General features: G+C 55.6%; 2 protein-coding genes across 6 annotated transcripts in view; one reads left to right on the top strand and one right to left on the bottom strand.

Annotated features, from left to right (window-relative positions):
• Nucleotides 1–4,260, top strand: LOC131563770 (tumor necrosis factor ligand superfamily member 10-like). Its single transcript, XM_058813899.1, has 5 exons — nt 1–270; nt 2,181–2,327; nt 2,593–2,629; nt 3,242–3,349; nt 3,584–4,260. The coding sequence occupies exons 1-5, from the start codon at nt 1–3 to the stop codon at nt 4,015–4,017; spliced, it is 996 nt and encodes a 331-aa protein (XP_058669882.1). The 3' UTR covers nt 4,018–4,260.
• Nucleotides 4,261–6,711: 2,451 nt separating this feature from the next.
• LOC131563768 (H(+)/Cl(-) exchange transporter 5-like) overlaps nt 6,712–22,686 on the bottom strand; it is a 30,420-nt gene continuing 14,445 nt past the window's right edge. For 2 of the 5 annotated variants that reach the window (XM_058813896.1, XM_058813894.1), the window contains exons 3-14: nt 21,185–21,339; nt 19,987–20,086; nt 18,485–18,669; nt 17,898–18,020; nt 17,271–17,477; nt 16,901–16,981; nt 15,145–15,687; nt 14,380–14,566; nt 12,880–13,278; nt 11,186–11,402; nt 9,087–10,863; nt 6,712–7,674 (exon numbers count right to left, since the gene is read on the bottom strand). In XM_058813896.1, coding sequence (XP_058669879.1) covers nt 10,773–10,863; nt 11,186–11,402; nt 12,880–13,278; nt 14,380–14,566; nt 15,145–15,687; nt 16,901–16,981; nt 17,271–17,477; nt 17,898–18,020; nt 18,485–18,669; nt 19,987–20,086; nt 21,185–21,339 — 2,288 coding nt within the window. In that variant the 3' untranslated portion in view covers nt 6,712–7,674; nt 9,087–10,772. Of the gene's footprint in view, nt 7,675–9,086; nt 10,864–11,185; nt 11,403–12,879; nt 13,279–14,379; nt 14,567–15,144; nt 15,688–16,900; nt 16,982–17,270; nt 17,478–17,897; nt 18,021–18,484; nt 18,670–19,822; nt 19,907–19,986; nt 20,087–21,184; nt 21,340–22,686 lie in introns of those variants that run through there. The other 3 variants (XM_058813897.1, XM_058813895.1, XM_058813898.1) reach the window with 2 other exon arrangements.

Genomic DNA, 22,686 nt, shown 5'->3' with positions numbered 1-22,686 from the left:
ATGGCCCCGCACCCACCCGGGCAGTACCTGCGCTCCGACAGCGGCGGCTCCGACACTCCCATGCTGACCGAGGGCGCCGCTGCCGGGCCCGCTCCCGGTCACTGTCCCGGTGCCGCTGCCGCTCCGGACGGCGGCCCCGGTGCGGCGCGGGGGCAGCGGCGGCGGCGGTGCGGGCCGCTGTGGGGCAGCGTGGCCGTCATGGCTATCCTGGCGCTGCAGATCGCCTCCACCACCGGCCTCTTCGTCTACTTCACCATGGCCATCTCCAAGGTGAGCTTTGTCCCGGGACCGGAGCGGGGCTGCGGCCCCGGGAGTCCCGGCGGCTGCGGGAGGGCTCTGCCCGCTCCCGGCCCTCGCCTCTGCCCGCCGGGCACGGCAGCGACCGGGGCCCCAGGGAGCCGCGGGTCCAGCTGCGGGCTGCGGGGCGGGCACTGCCCCGCGGGTCCAGATGTGGATTGGGGGGTGGACACTGCCCCAGCGCCCCAGGGAGTCGCGGGTCCAGATGTGGACTGGGGGGTGGGCACTGCCCCGCGGGTCCAGATGTGAATTGGGGGGTGGGCACTGCCCCAGCGCCCCAGGGAGTCGCGGGTCCAGATGTGGACTGGGGGGTGGGCACTGCCCCGCGGGTCCAGATGTGGATTGGGGGGTGGGCACTGCCCCAGCTCCACAGGGAGCCGCGCGTCCAGATGTGGATTGGGGGTGGACGTTGGCCGAGCTCCGCCCGGAGCTGCAGATCCAGCTGTGCAGGCGGGGGCGGAGGGGTGGGCACTGTCGCCGATGCAGATGTGGAGAGACGGCGCCTTTGTCCTGGGCCCGCCTGGAGCTGAGGTTTGCACTGCGATCCCATCGCAGTCTCCAGCCGCAGATGGGAGTGCGTGGGGACTCCCCTGGGCTTCAGGCCCTACTGACCCCTGGTTTTGGCTTCATCTCTCCCTCCTCCCATTCCCATCTCCCCTACACTCCAGGACTCCCAAATCCTCCTCACCCCCTTTGTGAGATGCTGGCAGCCCCATTCCAGCAGCTCTTTGCTTGCTTCAGTCCAGCCCCACCAACTGTGCTGGGATCCCGCCATTCCCACCTCCCCCGGGATCAGTCGGGCAAAACCACTCCCAAACTTGGCCGTGACGGTCTGATCCTTTCAACAGCCTCGCCAGCCCCTCCCCTCAGCTGTGATTCCGACCCACAACAACCCCTCAGCAGAGGGAGGGAAACGCCAGTCAGGAGATCCAGGAGTAGAGGGAAATTCGGGGCTGGCAGCAGCTCCCTGGAAGCCGCCCTCATCTCTGAGGGCGCGGCAAGAAAAAAAAAAAGGGTCCTGCAGTGCCAGACATTCCACAAAACACACCAGAGCCAGGGAAGAAGGAAAAGCCCTGCCACGGATGCAGGGGGAGTAAACAGCCTGTCTGAATCCAGCGGAGCATCCTTCGGAGTGGGCTCCGGCCCTCCTTCGGCCTTTGTCTCCATGCCCGGGTCACATGAGGTCCCGCTGTGAGGGATTTACATGAAAGGCGGGGAGAGGAGGGGAACGGGGAGACACAGCCCCAAGGAAGAGGCGGGGGGAGGAGAAAACCACTGTAGTGGAACAATTTGGGCTAATTTCCGCGGCCGGTCAGTGGATCTGTGCTGGGAGTAGGGAGTCTGTATCCTGGAGCCCCTTCAGGCCCTGGGACGGGCTCTGAGCTCTGCCTGGAGCCGTCTCCAGGTGAACACCCCCAGCTCTCCCAGCCTGGCTCCCGGGCAGAGGGACTCCCGCCCTCGGAACATCTCCGTGGTTTTCTCTGGAGCCGCTTCAGCAGCTCCCCGTGCCGGGCCGGTCCCGGTTCCGCGGGCGGGCTCCCGCCGCGGGCACCCCACGGGAACGGCCCCATCCCGGGGGAATGCGCTGCCACCTGGGCCGGCAGGGGTGAGCAGGAACAGCCTGCGAGCCCTGCAGCCGGGAATGGCCGGGGCAGGGCCGGCCCGGGGACGGGGAGGGCAGAGATGAACCCATATCCTTCCAATCTGACCTCACAGCGCTGTGCTGTGCACACAGAGGCTGGACTGATCCCAATATCCCCGTTGTTCTCTGAGCGCCCGGGTGCTGGAGGAGCCGGGCTGAAGGCGGCTGCCCCCTGCTCACACCCCAGCAGGATCCCGGCTGCTCTGTCCCCGTTTGCCATCACGCTCTGTTTCCGTCCCAGCTGAAGTCCCAGGCTCCGGGCAGCGCGGAGGAGCTGCGGTGTCTGCAGGCGCTCAATCAGCAGCCCGAGGGCTCCAGCCTGGAGAAGCTGAGCAGCAGCCAGGGCTGCCTCAAGCTGGCCAGCACCATCAAAGCCTATGTGGCCACGGTGAGCCCGGGACCGGGGGCGGATGGGGAGCTCCTGGTTGTCCCCGTGCCTCAGTTTCTCCATCCGCCTCACCAGAGCAGTGGGAGGGAGGAATAGCCAGGATGGTTCAAGGTGGGAGTAGGACTCAAGCCCTTCACGGGGAGGAGGTGGCAGGGCCCAGAGACAGCGTGACAGGGAAGGTGATGGAGGCTTGGAATAGGAGCTCAGGCATGGGGAACCCCTGTGTCACCTTTAACCAGGGAACTTTGTCTTCTCTGTGGCACAGGTGACCGAGAACATCATCCGCAGGAACGCTGTGAAGGGTGAGTCCCTCCTGGGCCAGAGCCTGACCCTTGGGAGCTGTGATCCATGGAAACTGTGACCCAGGGAGCTGGGATCCATGGAAGCTGTGATCCAGGAGAGCTGGGATCCATGGAAGCTGTGATCCAGGAGAGCTGGGATCCAGGGAGCTGTGACCTATGGGAGCTGTGATCCAGGGAGCTGGGATCTGTGGGAGCTGTGACCTATGGGAGCTGGGATCTGTGGGAGCTGTGATCCAGGGAGTTGTGATCCAGGAGAGCTGTGATCCAGGGGAGCTGGGATCCCAGGAGGCCAGCAGGGGGTGGCCGGGGCAGTCACTCCTGGGGCAAACTCTGGTGCTGTAAGCTGGGGCAGGAGAGGGGGGAGCCAGGATTGTCACTTGCCATGACAGGCACACGTTCTGGGAATGGGCTGGGGGACAGCCACGTCCATTTGTCCAGAGGCTGGGGAAGCAGGGCCATGGTACTCACAGATGTGTTGGTTGATGATTGACAAGACTTTTCCATCCCTCAATAACCTTTTGCTCTGGTGGGTCAGTGGGGCATTCCCTGCCCTGCTGGCATGGGGCCGGGTGGCCCCACGCTGTCCTTACGGCATCTGTCCCTTTCCTGCAGAGGCCTGGAGGAACTACTTCAACACCTCAGAGGGGCAGCTTCCTCCCAAAACAGCTGGGAAACCCTCAGCACATCTCACCCTCCGCCCACAGAGCCTGGCTCAGGATGGTGAGTTGGGGAACCCCTCTGGGCACTGCTGGGTCTCCAAGATGGGAACGAGAGAGATCAAAGGGCAGGGGACCGGGACGGTTGGGCGGCTGATGGGGAGAGGTGTCTCCTGTTCACTGCAAGACCACCAAGCTCCAGCCCTCCGAGCTGGATGAGTGGGAAGGAGTCAGAGCCACCCCGTCCCCTGGTGTGACCGTGTCGGGTCGCTCCCCTCAGGACTCTCCCTTCCCGCAGGACGCTCCCAGCGCTCCGGGAACCTGTCCCAGTCGTGCCGCCACACCATCACGCACTGGGGGCACGGCAGCCTGGTGTCCCACGTGCAGAACATGACGTACCGGGCGGGGCGGCTGCGCGTGGAGCAGCCGGGCAAGTACTACGTGTACGCGCAGATCTACTTCCGCTACCGCGGCGCCGGCCGCGACTCGGGCCCGCAGCTGGTGCAGTGCATCCAGTGGCAGCCGGCCCACAGCCCGCCCGTGCTGCTGCTCAAGGGCGTGGGCACCAAGTGCTGGGCGCCCGAGGCTGACTACGGGCTCCACGCGCTCTACCAGGGCGGACTCTTCGAGCTCAAGGCCGGTGACGAGCTCTTCGTCTCCGTCTCCTCCCTGGCCATCGACTCCAGTGACGCAGCCGCCAGTTACTTCGGGGCCTTCCGGCTCGACCTGTGACACCCCCTCTGCTCCCACCTGCCCCTGGACAGCGACCAATGGCCCGGGGTGGCACAGGGTTCTTATGGCTGTGTTGTCCCTTGTGGTGAGGGATGAGCCAAGAAAGACACAGGGGTGGTGCCCGCAGGGCCCTGCTGTGCTCGGTGCCACCCTCCAGCTGTCAGCCAGGAAGGGTCTCCAAGGGCCTACAGGGGACATGCACAAGGAGGGACCTCCTAGCCCTGGTGGCACAGCACCTACCAACAGCTCCCTGCAGCAGGAAAGGCACCAGGGCCACTGCAAGACAAAGTGTCCCCATAGGAGGGTGACACCCATGAGTCTGATGCTACCTTGGGCAGCGCTGTGGGTGCCAGGACCTGGGGCTGGAAGCACCCCGGGACACAGGGGCACACCTTGTGGGGATGGGGCAGGTCCAGTGTCAGCCTCTGGAAGGGAACAAAGGAGTTGCAGTTTGGGAGAGGAAAGCCTGGGGCAGCAGCAGTGATGGGTACAGGGAGGGCAAAGGGCAGGACCGTGACACCGCAGCAGTCCCCAGCCCTGGCACCACACCTGGCACGTGGCACTGGGGCACGTGGTGCCCGAGCCAGGCTGCACAGGACCAGGAGCTCAGCACGGCTGCTGACCAAGCACCTCTTCCCGTGTGGATTTTGTCCCCTCCAGCCCTCGTGGACAGCGCAGTCCCCACTTCCTCACACCTGCAGCCCTGGCAATCCCTGCAGGATTCCAGCTCTGGGTGAGCCCAGTGGTCACAGGAAGACCTTGGAGGGACCAAACCTGCCCTGGGGTGATGGATGCCAGCCCAGAGGCCAAAGGTGGGTTCAGGCAGGGCAGAGCAGGGCCCAGCTGGCCCTTCTCCAACTCCCCCTGTACTCTCTGTATCCTGTTAAAACTGGGGGCATTTACACAGTGGCAGTGTGGGCTGCCACAGGCATGGGGCTCCCAGGGACGATGGAATAAAGCCTCGTACTCCAGCACAGCTCTGGCCCCTTTGCACCCAGGACACAGCCCGGACAGGGTGGACCCAGAGCCAGGTGGAGCAGGGCTGGGGCGCTGCTAGAGCTGCAGACAGAGCCCAGCAGAGTCTCCTGCTCATCCTGCACCCACAGCACCCCCAGGGGCTCTGCAGCTGCCAGCCCCCACCCGAGGCAGTCCCTGCTCGGGGATGTGTTCCTGCTTCTCAACCCCGAGCCTTCATTCCCGCTGGGCTCCCTGCAGAGACCCCCTGAAATCTGAGCGCATCCCGGCTCCTCCCTGCTCAGCTGCTGCAGAGACCCCCTGAAATCTGAGCGCATCCCGGCTCCTCCCCTGCACCCATCAGCTTCCAGGGGTCCCAGCGCTCCTCCTCTTCGAGTCTGGCATTGCCGAGCCCAGCCCAGGACGCAGCCCGGCCCCGGGGTCACCGATGGGCTATTCCTGGGTTGCTCCTGGGCAGCTCCTGCCATCCCTCCTGCAGCTTCCCAGGCCCGACTCCCGGCCCTCCACATCCTTGGCCGGGGCTGGGGCTGAGCCAGGCAGTTCCCACATCCCCCCTCCCCAGCTGCTGGGCATTCCCACTCTCCAGCCCCCATCTCCTGCAGGCTCCTGCCTCGGGGGGTTGATACAGCCACACAGCACGGTGCCACCCTGGCACCTGCACACAAGCACTTGGACCGGCCCCAGTGCAAGGGAAGATTCCCCAGCTCATCCAGAACCTCTGAAGCTCATCCAAAGCCAGAGAGCACCAAGAGCAGCCTCGTGCAGCCTCCAAAGGGGTGACAGGGCTGATCCCCCTTTGGCAGGGCCCCATCTTCCCCGTCCCCTTGGAGGGATGGAGGGAGCTGAGCCGAGCCTTGGCTCTGCAGCACTTGGCCCTGGAGCACACTGGGCTCTTGCCCAAAGCAAAAAAAGTGCTCCAAACTCCTCCATTCTAAAACCATCCCCCCTCCTCTGTCCCAGCCACCTCGGTGACCCTCAGCAGGGCTCCTGACACCCTGAGGTCTCGAACGCCCCCGGGAGCCCTGAGCTTATCCTGCCTCTGGCAGCAGCCATGGGAGAGCGGAGCTGAAGCAGGGACTACAGGAAATGCAGCAGGTGGTTCCAAGATTTCCTTTGAAAGGGAGTTTAACGGGGCCCAAGGGAGCCAGCAGAGGCTGTGTTTGCTGTGGAGGAAGCAGGGAAAGCAGTGAGTGCGGAGAGCTGGGCTCGGTGCCAGCAGGCAGTGGCCCACCCCGCTTTCCTGGAAAGGAGAGGGCTTTGGGTGGGTGGATGGGACAAGGAGATCTCCAGCAGCATCAGGGCAAAGAGCAGCCTCACCCTGTCTGGGGAGAGCCCAGCTGGAATTCCTCACTGTGAGGAACTGGCACAGGTCACCCTGAGAGCCTCAGCCCCTGTGGCCCCTTTGCCTCCCCTACTGCCCTCCCTGTCCTGGTGCTTCCAGGATTGGACACCCCCAGCCTGGCCAGGCCGGGCTCCCACCTGGACAAGGGGATCACCACCAGCAGGAGAACCTAGCAGCATGAAATCCTGGCCTCCACAAAAACTGCCTGAGGCACCTGTGCCAACAATACCTGTCCCAGGATGTGCTCCAGGACAGAAAGAACTAAGTGTGGAAAGACCTGGATGAGGACACACCACTGTTCTCTGACTAAAGAAACAAAATCTGCTGTGCAAATGGAGTAAAGTACTAAAGATTTCTCACACAACTTTTCTGTTATTGTTAAAATTGTTTATTAGAAATTACAACTCACTATTTTAACGTGTGTATTGCTGACAAGTTCACTGTAACTCCTGCTCGAAATCGAAGTCAATGGTCCCTAAAGCAACTCTGCAGCCTCCTCTGCCAGCACCTCCCTCATGCTGGGGAGAGCCACAAGAATAAACAACTCTCCATTATCCCTTCTGACCCTGTCCCCAAAACCGAGTGCTCCAGCTCCCCAGGCAGCAGCACATCCCTGCAGTGTCCCTGCAGTGACAGAGCCTCAGAGCCCCCCGGCCCTTCCTTAACACCTCAGGCTGAAGGAGGACAGGGTCAGAAGGAAAGTGGGGAGAAATTCCCTGTGAGAGTGGTGAGGCCCTGGCACAGGTGCCCAGAGCAGCTGTGGCTGCTCCTGGATCGCTGGCAGTGCCCAAGGCCAGGTTGGATGGGGCTGGGAGCAGCCTGGGACAGTGGAAGGTGTCCCTGCCAGGGCAGGGGTGGAGCCAGACGAGCTCCATGGCCCTTCCAACCCAAAGCATTGCAGAATTCTGTGATTCCCTCCTGCTCTAACCCAGCCTAGGAGGTGGGGGGGTGATCGCAACACTAATAAAATCTGCACGCTGACCTGATTTCCCATGGCCTTGCCCTGTGGATTCAATCCAGACACAAAGTGCTTCCTGCAGCTGCTGCCAAAGGACCCTCTTATCTCCACTGCCGAGGAGCGGCTTTTACCTCAGCCCAGGGCGTTCATAGCCCTGAGCCTTCGTCTCTAAATAAATCCTGGGCCAAAGGCCCTTTTTTTCCTTCTTTGTTGTTATAAACCAGCTCATTGCTCTTTCCAAGTCTCCATCCCTGCCCAGACACGATCTTGTTTTACTTTCAAGTCCCCAGCCTGGCTCGAGTTCACAGAAAGGAGAGGAAATCCACGCCGAAATCCACGCCGAAATCCACGTCACCCCGGCAGGAAATCATTCCTCGGGACACTGTAAATAAAGCACACAAAGAGAGGCAGCGGCGGGTGTGGTGTGAGCCCAGCAGCGCCCCTCGCTCTGCCACAGGGCACCTCACCAGCCACGGCTCTTCCCGAGGGGAATTCAGCCTGAAAGAAGAGAGAAACAAAACTGAAGCCTCTTTCCTACAGCACGGAGGATTCATGGGGCTGCGGGATGCTCCTTAAGCCCTGAGGAAAGCATTGATGCTGTGGGCGAGCAGGGGAGGCCCGAGGCTCAGCGCATCTCTTGAGCAATCCCAAGATTTGGGTTGGAAGGACCTTGCAGGGCCATTTCGTGCAGTCCCATCCCAGCTGTGCTGCTCCCAGCCCCTTTCCCGCGGCCCCACTGGGACTCCAGAGGGAAGAAGGGATTTCTCTGCTTTCCAAGAGCAGTTGAAGGGATTTCTCTCCTTTCCAGGAGCAGTTCCCGGTGCAGGCCGTGGCTCCCGGCAGCAGCGGGGCCGTTCCCCGCTTCCCCCTCGCTCTCAGCAGCCCCGGCCCTGCCCGCGGCGGAGGGAGCTCGGCACAAGGGAGGGAAGCGCTGAGCCAGCCCCAGCCGGGTGCGGGCATCCCTCACCACTCACCATGCTTGCTCCTTTTATTCCCCCGTGAGACAAGCTGGAGACATCAGGAAGGAATAATCCCACATTTAAAGAAAATGTCTCATTTTGTGTCCTGTTCAAATCCCTGCACTATTCCACAGAACCAAGAAACCAGACTGGTTCGGGTTGGGACTCAAAGATCAGCTCAGTGGGAGGCTCAGAGTCGGCTCCCGGCAGTCCCACCCTGCCCTTCCAGCATCCGACAGCCAAGTGCATCCAGCCTTGTCCCAGAGAGGTCACCAAAGTCATGGGCCATAAATGGGACATTGCAAACCCCCTCCGGTCCTTCCAGGTCACTCATCCAGAGGATGGGCCTCCCTGGCTCTGTCCTGCATCCCTGTCTGTCTGTCTGCTGAAGGGAACCACAGGGCTCCTCCTGCAGTGAAGCAATGGAAGAGCAAGAACTGGACTGGCAAAGCCCCTCTCAAGAGCTGCAAGTTTGGCACCATGAGGACTCCAGATCCTGCTGGCACCCAAAAGGAGCCCCCCCAAAGCCCAGCCCTGCTGAGCTTTCCCTGCCCTTCCCACTCCCACCCTCCCGGGCTGCACTTTCTCCAGACAGCATCCCCAGGAAACCTCTCCCACTGAAGAAACCATGCATGGCACAGACACAGCAGCAGCTGAGGAGAGCTGCTGGGCAGGTGTTTCCTGCCCCAGGCTCCCATCCCCATTTGGCACAGCAGCTGCAATTCCCTCTGACAGCTGCTCCCTGCCCTCCTTCCCCGGGAGCAGCTGGAATGAGCCAGCTGGGATGGTCCATCTGGGATAACCCTGCTCACGGGTTTCCCTTTTGGCACCTTACCTTTGCACTGGCTGCTGCAGCCTTCCCACAAGGAGAGGAATCCACTCATGGATCTAATTGAAGCAGGACCATATTTCCCAAAGCTGGGACCCTCCTGAGGATGATAAAGTGAGGAGAAAATAGAAAAGCTTTGTGTTTCTGCTATCCCAGGAAGAGCAGTACACAGGACAGGCATTCCCAGAAAGAGCTCCCAGGGCACTGGGAGAAAGCAGCTTCTTCCCTAAACTGTGCCCCTGCTCCCAAGAGCATCCACCTGCCCTCCAAACAGAAAAAAGGGCATTTAAAGGCACAACTGCTGCTAGCATGGGCTGAGGCAAAACATGAATTTCCACCATCTCCTGCTGCACAAAACCAACACAGATCAGTCCAGGCATTTATTTCCCAAGCAGAAGGAACTGGATCCATCAGTGACATCTCAGGTTGAAGCAGCTTTGAGCTGTACAAGGATTGAGACATCAGGTGGAAGCAGCAGAGCAGGGACTGGCTGCTGGATGGCTTTGGAAGATCAAGAATCTGGCTTTTGCTCCTTGGAAAGACAAGGAATTTGTTTGTATCAGAGAGATTTTGAGAGGGACCCAGCCAAGTCAAGCCGGAAGTCCCCAGTGCCCACAAACATGAAACTGAGACCAGGATGAAGAGCATCGGTCTCCCAAGGCATCCAGAAGCCTCCCAAACTCCAGTAAATGGGCACAGTTTTATTAACAGGAGAATCCTTTGGTCAGCACTGGGACAGGGACTGAGCACAGGAGGCTGTGGTGGGAAGGGTTTCTTGCATAGTTGCTGGCCAAAGGAGACCTGGGAATCCCCTACTGGGAATCCTCCAGCTGGGATCCAGGGACAGGAGGAGCCACCTGTGCCACGTCCAGCACCACCCGGCTTGGGGAAGGGCAGGAATTCAGGACTCAGCCTCTGGGATTTCAGTGCTCAAGGGAAATCAAAGAGAAGGAATCCTTGGGAATGGATCAGAGAAAGGCAGCAGGATGGGAAGACACCTGTGAACTCTTCCTATCTCCTCTTTGGGGTTCTCCTGACAAGGCAGTGGCAGAGTAATTAATATATTCACTAATTAATCAAAACCAGCATCTTCCCAATCAGAAACTGGGCCCCATTTTAAGGAGATCTGATGGGGGGGGGAGGGGGTTGGTTTACTGTTTTTTTTTTTCCCTTCTTTCACCCAAGCAGCCTCAGCCAGCTAAATTTTATTTTTCTCTCCCCTATTTTGGCTTCCCAAGGTTGTGATTTTTCCCAAGGGGACAACTGGGAATACACCACCCTGAGGCCAGCCCTGTCCCTTTGCCACCTGAATACTGTGTGCAAAACCATCCACACCTCTGGAAGTGCACAAACACCTTGGCTTTTCCTCCCCACATTTGTAACAGCAGTTCCAACAAAAGAAGAGGAGGAAATACAATTCTCTAACATTTTGCTTTTACTCCTTCATGGAATCTTTCCAATGCAACTTCACAAAAGCAACGTAAATAAAGTCTCTTTTTTTTCTTCTAAAAAGAAGATCATGTTCCACAGATTCCGTAGTGCAATTCGTTATCTGGTAGAAAAAAAATATCTTCAGCTCCATGGAGGAAACGCTGGAAACAGTTCCATGGTCTCAATAAAAATAGGAAAGTCTACCCAGGACGGGCTAGAAAGTTCCAGGTATGTGGGACACACAATCCCTACAGTCTGCCTCTAGTTGAAGAGGATGGAATCGGGGTCCTGGTTGGCCATCTGTGCAATGTGCTTTAGAACATCCTTTTTGGTAATGATCCCCAGCAGCTTCCTGAAAAATGAAAAAATGCTTTTAATGCACCCTGGCAGGGCCACTTGAGCCCCTTGCAGATGCTGAAGAGTCTTTTGGGGTTCAAAGTGACACCCCAGAGAAAGTACTGCACCCTCTGAGGGTGGTAAAACACTGACACAGGCTCCCAGAGCAGCTGTGGCTGCCCCGTCCCTGGAAGCGTCCTGGGCCAGGCTGGACAGGGCTCGGAGCTGGGCTGTCACAAGTGCCTTTGCCAGGCAAGAGCTGCTCCAGATCCAGCCCCAGCTGGATCCCAGTCCCCTGTGCCCCGGGAGCAGGGGGGTTCTGGCCCCAGGGCTCCTACCCGTTGTGAGTGACCAGGCACTGGCGCAACCCCAGCTTGCGGAAAATGTCCACCACAATCTCCATGGGCGTCTCGTCCGTCACCGTGAAGGGACTGAGGTCCAGGATGCTCCTGAGCTTCAGCACAGACGGGGAGCTCGGAGGCAGGGGGGGACAGTAGTCAGTGAAACAAATAATTGAGGTGCTCACGATCCCATCCTGCTTCTTCCGGGCATTTTCTGCAAAGAGAAATATTTGAATCAGTATCAGCACTCTGTTCCTTTTCCACACAGAAGAGCGTTCCCGTTCCTCAGCTCACATTTAATGGCCTTAGATGTCCTTTCCTTCCCTTTACAGAGCTGTTCCCACCCAAGGGGGCTGTGATGGGTTTCCAGCCATTCTTCTAAGGGAACCATGGAATCATTAAGGTTGGGTATGATCCTTAAGACCATCAAGGTTAACTGACCAGCACCACCACCATGGTCACCACTAACCCATGTCCTCAAGTGCCACACATTTTTTTGAACACTTCCAGGGATGGTGACTCCAGGGCAGCCTCTGCCAAGACTGGACAACCCTCTCCATGAAAATATTTTCCCCAATATCCAACCTAAACTTCACCTGGGCACAACTTCAGGTCTTGTCCTGTCACTCATTACCTGGGAGAACCTCCAAGACCTCCAAATTTCCACTGCAGGATCAGCACATCAGTTTTGCCCAAAGCCAAGGCTGTTGCATCTCATTGTACTCTGGCCAGGTAAATACAAGTTCTGGAGACCTTTTAACTTCCCAGTTTTTAGAGGAGGTAAATAAAATGCTTTGTACTTTCATGAGTCACTGATTTGGGTCCCATGCAGAGCAGTTAAAGGATTATTTTTAAGCACTCAACGACTGGCACAGGCTCTATGGATGTCATGAGGGTCAGGAACGGAAAACAAGTCAAGTGCTGGCTGGCAAATCCCCCAGACCTTCACAGCAGTGCACACACAGGTACTGTGGGTACCTGCCACGCTGCAATCTGACATCAGCCTTCCAAGGCTTCCAGGGAAGGGCCAGGTCTGGCAGCCCAAACACCAGGCTGGATATTCAGAATACTTGGAATATTTGATCATGAAAACCCAAATCCCATCCTGTGCATCACTGTGCACAGCTTGAGGACAAGACCACTCTTAATGAATCCCTGGAGATTCCAAGGAACCCAAGTGCAGAAACTCATGGTGGTACTACAGAAGGCAGGCAATGCACATAATCTCCTGATGCACTTGTTCCCCTATTTTATTCCATATTGTCCCAGGTAAGCAGTGACAGGGCAAGAGGACACAGCCTCAGGCAGTGCCAGGGGAGGTTCAGGTTGGACATTAGCAGGAATTTCTTCCCAAGAAAGCTTGCTAACATTGGAAGAGGCTGTCCAGGGAGCTTGAGTCCCTATCCCTGGAGGTGTCCAGAGAAGGCCTGGATGTGGCACTCTGCGCTCTGGGCTGGTGACAAGGTGGGGATCGGACACAAGTTGGACTCAATGATCCTGGAGGGCTTTTCCAACCTAAATGATGCTGTGATCCTGTGATCCTGTGACAAGCCACCCTGTCCTTCACATCCAAGGCAAGCAGAGCCCACCCACACTGCCCAGGGATGCACCAGCTGGCCCAGCCACCAGCACCAGGTCAATGACAGTGGCATTAATGACAGCACCTTCACCCGGGCAGTGCCACCCCTCACCGATGGAAATGATGAGGTCTCTCCTGAGGACAAAGCCCACGAGGCGCTGGGATGTCCGGGACACCACCACGGGGTAGCCGCTGTAGGTGGTGCTGGTGACGATGGTCTCCACGTCCTCCACGGTCATGGTGTCCTGCGTGATGACCGTCAGGGGCGGGTCGCTCTTGCGCGGCCGCATCACGTCCATGGCGCGCGTCTTGTGCGAGAACTCCTCCTTGGCCTCCAGGAAGGGGTACCCGTTCAGGCGGATGTGCGCGTCGTAGATGCCCTCGCGGCCGATGGCGTCGGCCACCCACTTGCTGGTCATGGCCGCTGCCATCAGGGGCACGATGTACTCCAGCCCCCCGGTGAGCTCGAACATGATGACCACCAGCGACACGGTCATGCGGGTCACCCCCCCTGCCAACACAGCACGGCTCGGTCACCTGGCACTGTCACAGCAGCCCCCGCCTCTGGAGAAGGGTGGTGCCAGCACGGCTGGGCTGCCCCGCTCAGCAGCACCAAACACAACCAGAGCAGCACCAAAGCCTCTGTTCCGCCACAGCACCTGGCACGGAGCTCAGGGTCTCTGCGGGGTTTTGTCTTGGCATGGTTTAATTACACTTTTGAGATTCAAGTCCCAAAACTACTCTCAAATATTTTACAGGAGTTTTGTTCCAATATCCATTCACCCTTCAGTGCTGCCCAGCAGTAAACAGAACCATTAATGAAGTCAAAGTGTATTTATCTTCCATCAATTACATGGAATCAATCCCACAAGGGTCTGGGTTTGAAGGAACCTTGAAGTCTATCTCATTCCAACCCCTGTCACAGGCAAGGATACCTCCCACTAGATTGGGCTGCTCAAACAAGGTGTATCCTTCTCTAAAAAGGCCAAAGATGGGGTTTGGTGGCATGTTTTTAGAGGAGAGTTTCTCCTGATAAAGTAGTCCATTAGGACTCCTGTACTATTCCATGGATGAGGGGACTGGGAATTGTGAAAGTGAAGTTCAGTCACATGCACCCAGTCTCTCCAAGTCAGCCAAGAGGAAGAAGTGTTACTGAAAAACAGAGCACTTAAAAACAGAATTGCATCACGAGATTTAAGGCCAGAACAGGAAGTAAAATGAATTAAAACCCCACAGGAAAATTCAAGTCCCTGGGCAGCCTCAACTGTTCTGGCTCCCACATTTAGGAGCTCCCCACTGCAGCTGCTGTGCCCAGCACTGAGCTGGAGATGGCAAAAGAACACCACCAGGGTGAGGAACACACGGCATGCTCTATTACAGAGCTTCCTGGGGTTCCTGAGGTGACACCAGCTCTGATGGTCAGTCACAACCACAGCTCTTCAGCCACAAAATCACTACAGGGTGGAAGGAGATCATCTTTAAGGTTCCTCCCAGCCCAAACCATTCTGTGGTTCAAGGATTAAGGCAGGGATAACCTCTAAGATCAGGGAGTCCCACCATTCCCCCACCACAGCCCCTCTTCACAGCCCACGCAGGCCCAGCCCCAGCTTACCCAGGCAGGCGGCAGCGCCCACCATGGCGTAGAGGCCGGGGGTGATGCAGTCGGCGCCCGGGCTGCACCAGCCGCTGAAGATGGCCCAGTCATGGTGGTAGAAGGCCAGCTGCTCCACGGCCACCCCCAGCAGCCGGCCCGCGATGGCCCCCACGGCCATGCTGGGGATGAAGAGCCCCGAGGGCACCTGTGGGAACACGGGCAGTGAGCAGCAGAGCCCAGGGACTGCACACAAGAGAGCGAGGCAGAGGCTGTGCTGGAGCTGAGCTGGAAGGGACATTTGAAAAGTCATCTAGTCCAACCCTCCTGCAATGAGCAGGGACATAAAAACTGTCCATCAGCTCACATCTGGGAACTACACCTGCAGCTCCAGAGCCTGCACCGAACAACTTCCAAACCCTCTGAGCAAGGAACAGCTCCAATTATGCATTAACAAATTAAGACACTGATTGCTTTGCAATTAGCTCTTTTATCTAAATCACATATTTATCAAAAAAGCTTGAGGCAGGACAATTTAGGAGCATTCTGTGTCTGGAAAATGGGATGTGGAGCCCTGAGGCACCAGTTTTGTGACTGCATTTGGTGCCCACAGTCAGGCTGGAAGGTTTCTACTGCCCTCAGGTCCAAGCAGCAGGACAAACAACTGCAGTCTGTCCCCTTCTGACAGAGCTTGGGGGAACACATGTCTGGTTAGAGAGGAAATAAAACTTTAAGGGTCCTGAAGAGCATGGGAAGAACATGAGCTCCTTTACAGGAAACCCTCACCTTCATGCCAAAGGTGAAGATTGTGATGAAGATCTTCATGATGAGGGCCAGTGCCAGCTGCCACATGGCCGTGTACACGCCGGGGCCAGCGGCACGGTCGGGCAGATCGTCCCCCTTGGTGCTGTTGAAATCGTTCACATACTCGCAGAGCTTGGACGAGTCCAAAATGCCACAGTCATTGAAGAGCTCCGAGATCAGCTCGCTGGTGCTCATCCTGGTGTACTCGTTGGGGAAGGCCAGGATGGCCGTGATGGCCGTCACCACGATCACCTCCAGGACCGGGTACTTGCCCAGACGCGTCGTCTTGCGCCGCCTGCACCAGGCGATGTTGCTGCGGATGAAGAAAGCTCCCCAGAGCCCACCAAATATCCCCAGCAGGATGAAGGGCACCAGCTCCAGCAGGTGCCACGGCATGTGGAACTCCACGTAGAAGAGCACGAGGCGGCTGTTGCCGAAGGGGTTGATGGAGCGCAGGGTGAAGGCGGCGACCAGTGCGGCGAAGAAGGAACGCCAGAGGGTCTTCAGAGGGAAGTAGTAACTCACCTGGAGAGGAGAACCAAGCACATTTGGTCACTTGAACACTTAGCATCACCCCACTGCAGGGAGTAAAGGCAGGACAGAGATCCATGAGCACTGGTTCATTGCCTGCTCTCCAGCCAAGCACCCCAGGCTTGCTCTGGAGCCCAGTTCAATGAGCACTTCAGTGAGTGGGATGGGCCCTGGCCTGCAGCACGTGCATGTGTCCTCTGTGATCCCTGGAGCGACTCACTTGGGTAATAAAACCTGTCACACATCATCCATGGGCTGAATTTAGAGAATTCTGTGGCTCTGCAAGGTCCAAAGTACCAAACAGCAGTGCCTGCCATCACTGCCACCAACTATTGCTCAGCTGAGCAAATCCATCCCTGCTTCCCTCTGAAATCCATCCCAGCCCTCCTCTGAAATCCATTTTGGTACTCTCCTGAGCTAAACAGCAATGGTCCTTTCACATCCAGATCAAGAGATTAAGGATTAGGTGGTCCTTGGGCAGAAAAGAGGATTGATAAACCAGAGAAGTTTGTTCCCACGTGTAGGTGTAGAAGAAGGGATTACAAGTGACCTTGACCCCGATAAATCACAGTTGTACTAATTACCAAAGAAGAAGAACAGCCCCGCCCTTAATGGGTTGCAGCTGTGAGTAATAAAGATAAGTGTGATAAAAGGGGTGGGTTGGCCAGTCAGGGAGAGCCTGGAGGAAGAGGACCTTGAGGGAGAAGACCTTGTAGATATAGAGGAGCCCCGAGGAAGAAGGAACAAGGAAGAAAGCTGCTGCAAAAGATCTGCTGTGAGATCAGTCTGGGTCTGATAGACTCAGAGCCTGCTGTTGCAGCCTGCAGTCATAGCTGAGCTAGGTGAAAGCCTGTGGTCAGAGGCAGCAAGGAAATACTTGCAGTCATCTTCCAGCAGGAAATAGCCAGCAGTCAGAGTCTGTCAGAGAAGACAACAGCAGGAGTTTGCTGCAGTCACTCAGGATGGCTAAGCTGTAAAGAATAATAAACTGGAACCCTTTTCATGTTGTTAAATGAGAGTCTGTGTCTTGGCTCATTTCTACCCCTAAAGAGAGGTGTGCTGCAACACCCAGGTACCCTGGGGCACAGCTGTCAGGAGAGTGGACAAGGGAAAATGGCCTCAGGCTGTGCCAGGGGAGGGTCAGGTTGGACATCAGGAGGAATTTCTCTACAGGCTGTGTTTCTAACCCACAGCATTCCAAGGTTACCTCCTCCAGGCTGAAGAGCACTCCTCCAATGGGAGCTCCAAAAGCCACAGACACGCCGGCGGCAGCAGCTGCTGACAGCACCTGAGGGACAGACAGAGGCTCAGCCTCAGACTCCTCAGCCCTCCCAACCACCCCCCTTTTTCTGGTTTCTCCTCACTTAAATTTGTACAATGTTTATCTACAGCACAGTCAGCTAGGTCTGACCTGCTTTAAGGTAGCAGGGAAAAGGTGGAGTGAGCCAATTCCTTAAGAAAGAGCTCCAAAAAAATCAGTTATCATGACAGGACCATTTAACCCAAAACAGAACCATTACCCTCAGCCCCAGAGCCCCAAGCCCAGCTGGCCTCCCCAGGCTGGGGTCCCCACGCACCTCCCTGCGCTTGGCCTCGTTCTTGCGGTACTTGGTGAAGAGGTGGCACAGGATGTTCCCACAGCAGCAGGCCACGTGGACCAGGGGCCCCTCCTTGCCCAGGCTCAGCCCCGAGGACACAGCCAGCACCAGGGTGATGGTTTTGATGACCAGCGTCCACTTGCCCAGGTAGCCTCTAATGATGAAACCACTTAAGATAGTTTTGATCTGGAAGTCAAGCACACAAAGCTCTACAGGCTTTCATTCAAGCCCTGGGCAGAGCTCCTGATTTACTGCATGTTCCTGATCCTTTCCTACAGCTTACAAGAGCTATCAAAAGTGAGAGTCCATAAGAATATCTCTCCATGCAAAGGCAGGAGCAGCCATCTGAGTCCTTCCCTGAGGGCCACTGTCCCTGCTGGAGGAACACCTGAGCAGCACCTCCTGCAGCAATGCCAGAACATCTGATTTTCCAAGGGACTGCATGGAGAGTTTAGTATTAGACATGTTTCAAACAGCTTGGTTATACACCTACATATGAAGCCATCACCTAAAGTGGAATCCATTATTCCATAACATGCATGTGTAAACTTTGGGTGGTGTATCCCTACCCTACCTGAAAAACAACCCACTCTCATTCTCACTCACCTCTGGGATCCCTGAGCCACAGGCATAGGGAGCAAAGCCCTTCACCAGGAGCACAGCAAGGAGGGAGAACATCAAGGCCCAGATAACATACATCAAGTAGTTGAGGATATATGCAAAGGCCCCCTGAAACACAGAGGAAATTGCCAAAATCAGATGGTTTCAACTCAAACCACATCAGACCTGGGCACTGAAGTGAGCACAGGGAATCAGCAGGACACCACACAGTTATCAGCTAAAAATGGAGGGACCTGCCCTAAGTCTGAGGTTTCAAGGCCAGGTTCCATTTTCTGGGTTACCAGCCATGGCATTCTCCCAGAACATTCATGGGTAAAATACCCTCTAACAGCACATTCTAGACACAGCAGTGGCACACTGCACCTGTAAATGTGGCAGTGTTTTGCCTCCCCACATCCCCTCCAAGGACAACACCCACACAACCTGTTTATTGACACCCCTTTAGGGCCCCAACAATAAACCACTGAACCACCCAGAGCTTGGACTCCTGGCATCCACATCACCCCAGGGATGCTACACAGGCTGGGCAAACAGGGAATTCAGCACCAAAAGCAGCTCCAGGCACCCATCACCTCTCCATGGCCAAGGATCAGCTGGGACCAGCTCTTCCACTCAGGACACTTGTCCCTGTCGGTGAAGGTGGTGTTGGATTTCCAGCAGCAGTGCTCATGGTTGAACCAGAACCCTGCCAAACACACTCCTTCCTTCAGATCTGTCATCCAGTGGGCAGAGATGTCGATTAGACCTGCCAAGGAACCTGGTTTAAAGGGAAAAAAAACAAAATAATTTAATGAGCACACTCAAACACCTGAAGGTCACAGTCTGCACCACCAATTTTGGACTCACCTCCCAACACATAGCAGTGTGGTATTTCTGCCTACAACTCATTTTTATTCTATGGAGAGCTAAATGAGAGGATTTGCCTAGTTTTGAATAATTTCAATACATTGAAAAGAGCAAGTCAGGAAACAGAGCGTGGCTGATGATGTTTCAAAGGCTGACTGTGTCCAAACCCTGCCCTGCATCACCAGCAATTAATTATTCTCAAAAACTGTTTGTTAAATACAGCACAGCAGCAGTGGGAGGCAGAGAGGGATGTCCCACATTCCTGGGGGACTCAGACAAAATGTGTCACCAGGATGCAGGAGCTGTACCAACAACAGCAACACTGTGACAGGAATAACTCTGAATTTGGAGAAAACATTTCCAACCCAAATTTAAAAAAAGAAAAATAAAGGAGGGGAAAGTTACAACTGTGCCAAGTAAAACAAGGCAAGCAGAGCCAGCACAGAAGAGAAGTCAGGTTTTAAGAGGAATCTTCAAGTCCCTCTTGTTAATAACTCCTCCAATCCCAGAACCCCCACACCAAGGCAGAGGCCAGGGACCTCTGATCCACAGAAACAAGTGGCAGAACAAGCTCCAGAGGCTGCAATAAACATGCAGCAAATCCCCCAGTTAATGACCAACTGGCCAGCAGCCTTCCTGGGTAAACATTAACACAAGATTTCCCTCCATCCCTCGTGACAGATGCTTGCTGCTTCCCATTGGGAAGATTTGTATCCAAGTGATTTATTCCTGCTGCCCCGGGCAAAGTTTGGTTCTAAGAAATACAAGAGGTGTCAGATAACTGAATTCTGAAAGACATCTGATTTCCAAGCAACGCCTCTCCCTTTTTATATATATCTAAGTATCGACAGAAAAAAAAACAAAAAATAAGAAACTGCTGGCAGCCCCTGAAATTAACCCCATGAGGAGCATTCAGCACAGACATTCCCAGTGTTTCAATCAGCTCTACTTTAATGAACGTTTTTTATTAATTTCAGAGTTCTATGCCAGCAGCAGACCCAGAGCAGTGTCCAGGACATCTCTCAGCCTCAGTTTTGTATTTTGGTTTTGCTCAAAGCACTTACAAAATAATTCCCTGTGAATTTACAAGGCAGCAACAGAGTCCTTGGTGTCAGCACAAGCCCTCACTCCAAAATCCTGATGCTCCAAGGATCTGCCAGGCCTTGGGGAGGAATGGATCCTGATGCTGCACTGCAGGAATCAGTTTTACCTGGAGGTTTGCTCTCACCTGCCAACAAACCAATAAGGAGCATCAGCAGCCAGCCAGAGAAGGCGTCGCTCACGCTGTGCAGCAGGGCCCAGGTGGACTCTTTGCTTCTGTTGGTGATCTGGGACAGGGTTTGCAGAAAGAAACAAAGACCTGTGAGGATTCTGATCCACTGTAGTGTAAATGCTCTAAAACTACTTGGTGACACTGTGACTCTGCTTGGAGGAGGGAAAGAAAAAGCACCTGACAGTGGCTGCTGCTACAGCTGCTGCAGCTCTGGGTGTGGGCAGCAGAATGGATCAAGGACCATGGAATCCCAGAACGGGTCGGGTCAAAAGGGACCTTAAAGATCAGCCAGTACCACCCCCTGTCATGGGCAGGGACGCCTTCCACTATCCCAAGCTCCATCCAACCTGGCCTGGAACACTTGCAAGGATGGGGCAGCCACAGCTTCTGTGGGCACCTGTGCCAGGCTCCGAACGGTACGGACAGAGACTGGGGTTGCAGATTTAATGCCAGCAGAAAGGAATGGTCCAGCTGGGAACTGGGCACTGGTGGCACTGGGAAGTGGGACTCAGCCCTGTCCCAGAGGCCCAGGATGGCTGAGGCCCGTCAGTCTCACTGCTCCTCACAGGCAGACAAAGGGTGACAGAACAGTCATTGTGTGCCCAGCTGCCTCTCCCAAGGGAAACGTTCCAGCTCAGCATTCCCGTGACAAAGCAAGGCAGGAGCAGGCTGGGCACATGGGTGTTTCAGCTAAAGCCCCCCTTGCACTCTGAGCAGATTCCTTTGATTGCAGAGTGCTGTAGGAAGGAATTCTAGAAGAATTGAACTCAGTCTTCCCAAACAAAAATACTCCCATAGAAAGAGCACCATTCACCAGTGCAAATGTGAGAGCATAAAACCAGACTGATTCTGCTCTCCAAACCCCCATTTGGAATAAATCAAAGCCTTCAGAAGAGAAGCAGCAAAACCAAAACACTGCAACATGTTGGATTTAGTGCTCCTTTTCCTCCAACTGAACTCTCAGCTCCCATCCTAAGGGCAATCCCTCCATCCCAGGGGTCTCCAAGAAGAGCCTCCCTACCCCAGCAAGAGCCACACATGAGTTATCCTGCACTCAGAGCCAGCGAGGAGGAGGAGGAGGAGGAGGAGGAGGAGCAAGAGGAGCAAGAAGAGGAGCAGGAAGAGGAGCAGGAAGAGGAGCAGGAGTTTTTACCTCCCTGTGCCTGTCTCGGTCCCTGGACTTCTCTCGCACCCAGTCTATGGTGTTGAAATCCTCGTAGGTGCCCACGCCAGGCAGAGGCTCCTCCAGGAAATCCATCATGGTGCTCGTGCCGTTCATCCCTCCTCCATTATATAAGGAGAAGCCTGCTGGGGGAGGAAGGGGGAAAATTGAGCATTTCTTAGTTTTTCCTCTTTTTATAAAAAACCAAAAGTCATTTAGGAGGAAAATCACAGATTTCAATGGAAATAAAGAGCTACTGAGGTGTTTCCTGAGCTGAATACCACAGGCACATGTTCCCAGGTGATCTGTGCCAGGGACACCATCCCCAGCTTCAACAGATCACCTGGAGATGGGGTTGATCTTGGAAATGACTGTTCAGAGCAAAGTAAATCACCACCAGCATCTAGATGGTGCCTTTTCCCCAAATCCAGGACTTGCTAGAAGGATATTTTGCCATTTGAGGCAAGCAGACGGAGAGGAGAAAAGGAATATTTAGGACTTCCAACAGAGCTGAAGGGTATCCCAGGTAGATCTGGCAAGGATGAGAGCAGGATGGGCAGGAATCCATGATGGGAGCAGGGAAACAGGGAAAGCAGAAAGTGGTACCAAATGGGGGCTTGGGAAAACACCAAACTGGAACTTGCAGCTTCCCTCAGTTGGGAACTCGGCCAAACAACTGGGCCTCCTGTTGAACCTGCTCCAGTCCATGGAAAACAATGCTTAGGTTGGGTGTACAAGTCCCCAAATTCTGGTTCTGGAGACACTTTTGCAGTCATTCAGAGGGAAAAACAGAAGAGCAAAAACGAAAATCCAGTCAAAACTGGAAGGTGGGGGGAAGAGGAGGGTTAGAACTCCCAGACAGAAGGATAATGGTTGATACTTGAGCATATTTAGCTTGCAGATACCACGGGGGCAAAGGTGTCTCCAGATGAGAAAAATAAGGAATTCAAAGAGCTGCCCTCTGCCCCATCATCTGAAGCACGAAGGGAAAAGAGCTGTGAAGTCTTCCCAAGCCCACCTCCCAGATTGCCACAGCTGCAGGAAAACAAGATGAGTCATGTACAGAACTGACAACCACCACAAAATAACCCACTGAAAACAGCTCCTCGCTTCACCTGGGACAAAAACAAAAAGATGGAGTTCTGCAGAGCGCTTCCAAATGCTGAGTGCACAGGCTGTGAGAGCCAACTGCACTGGGAGGGAAATGAGGCACATTTTCTGTGAGGAATCCCTGGTTTTAACAGCATTTTTGAGACCAGAAGCTTGAAAATGCAAAATCAGTATCAAGGCTTCCAGAGATTTCCCCACTGAAACATCCCCGCAGGAAAGCCTAAATGCTGCTCTCCAAATCTGATGGATCAGAACCTCCTGGAATAAACCATCCTGACAGCAACATGAGCAAGGGGAAACATGGAATACTGGAAGTGCCTGGAACTCCTCCTGCCAGCTGGCTGGTGCTGCTCCAAGGACATGAGAGCTGCCTGGCACAGGTA

The sequence above is a fragment of the Ammospiza caudacuta genome, chromosome 14 (assembly GCF_027887145.1).
Source record: "Ammospiza caudacuta isolate bAmmCau1 chromosome 14, bAmmCau1.pri, whole genome shotgun sequence".
NCBI classification, from domain to species: Eukaryota; Metazoa; Chordata; class Aves; order Passeriformes; family Passerellidae; genus Ammospiza; species Ammospiza caudacuta.
The sequence above is the reverse complement of the archived record's forward strand: the minus strand, read 5'-3'. Positions and strand labels throughout refer to the sequence as shown.

Excerpts from the sequence above, each read along its gene's own strand:
- LOC131563770 (XM_058813899.1), top strand. The coding sequence starts at position 1 with ATGGCCCCGCACCCACCCGGGCAGTACCTGCGCTCCGACAGCGGCGGC. Across the intron at positions 2,328-2,592 it reads TCAAAGCCTATGTGGCCACG|GTGACCGAGAACATCATCCG; the intron begins GTGAGCCCGGGA and ends TCTGTGGCACAG. Across the intron at positions 2,630-3,241 it reads CCGCAGGAACGCTGTGAAGG|AGGCCTGGAGGAACTACTTC; the intron begins GTGAGTCCCTCC and ends CCTTTCCTGCAG.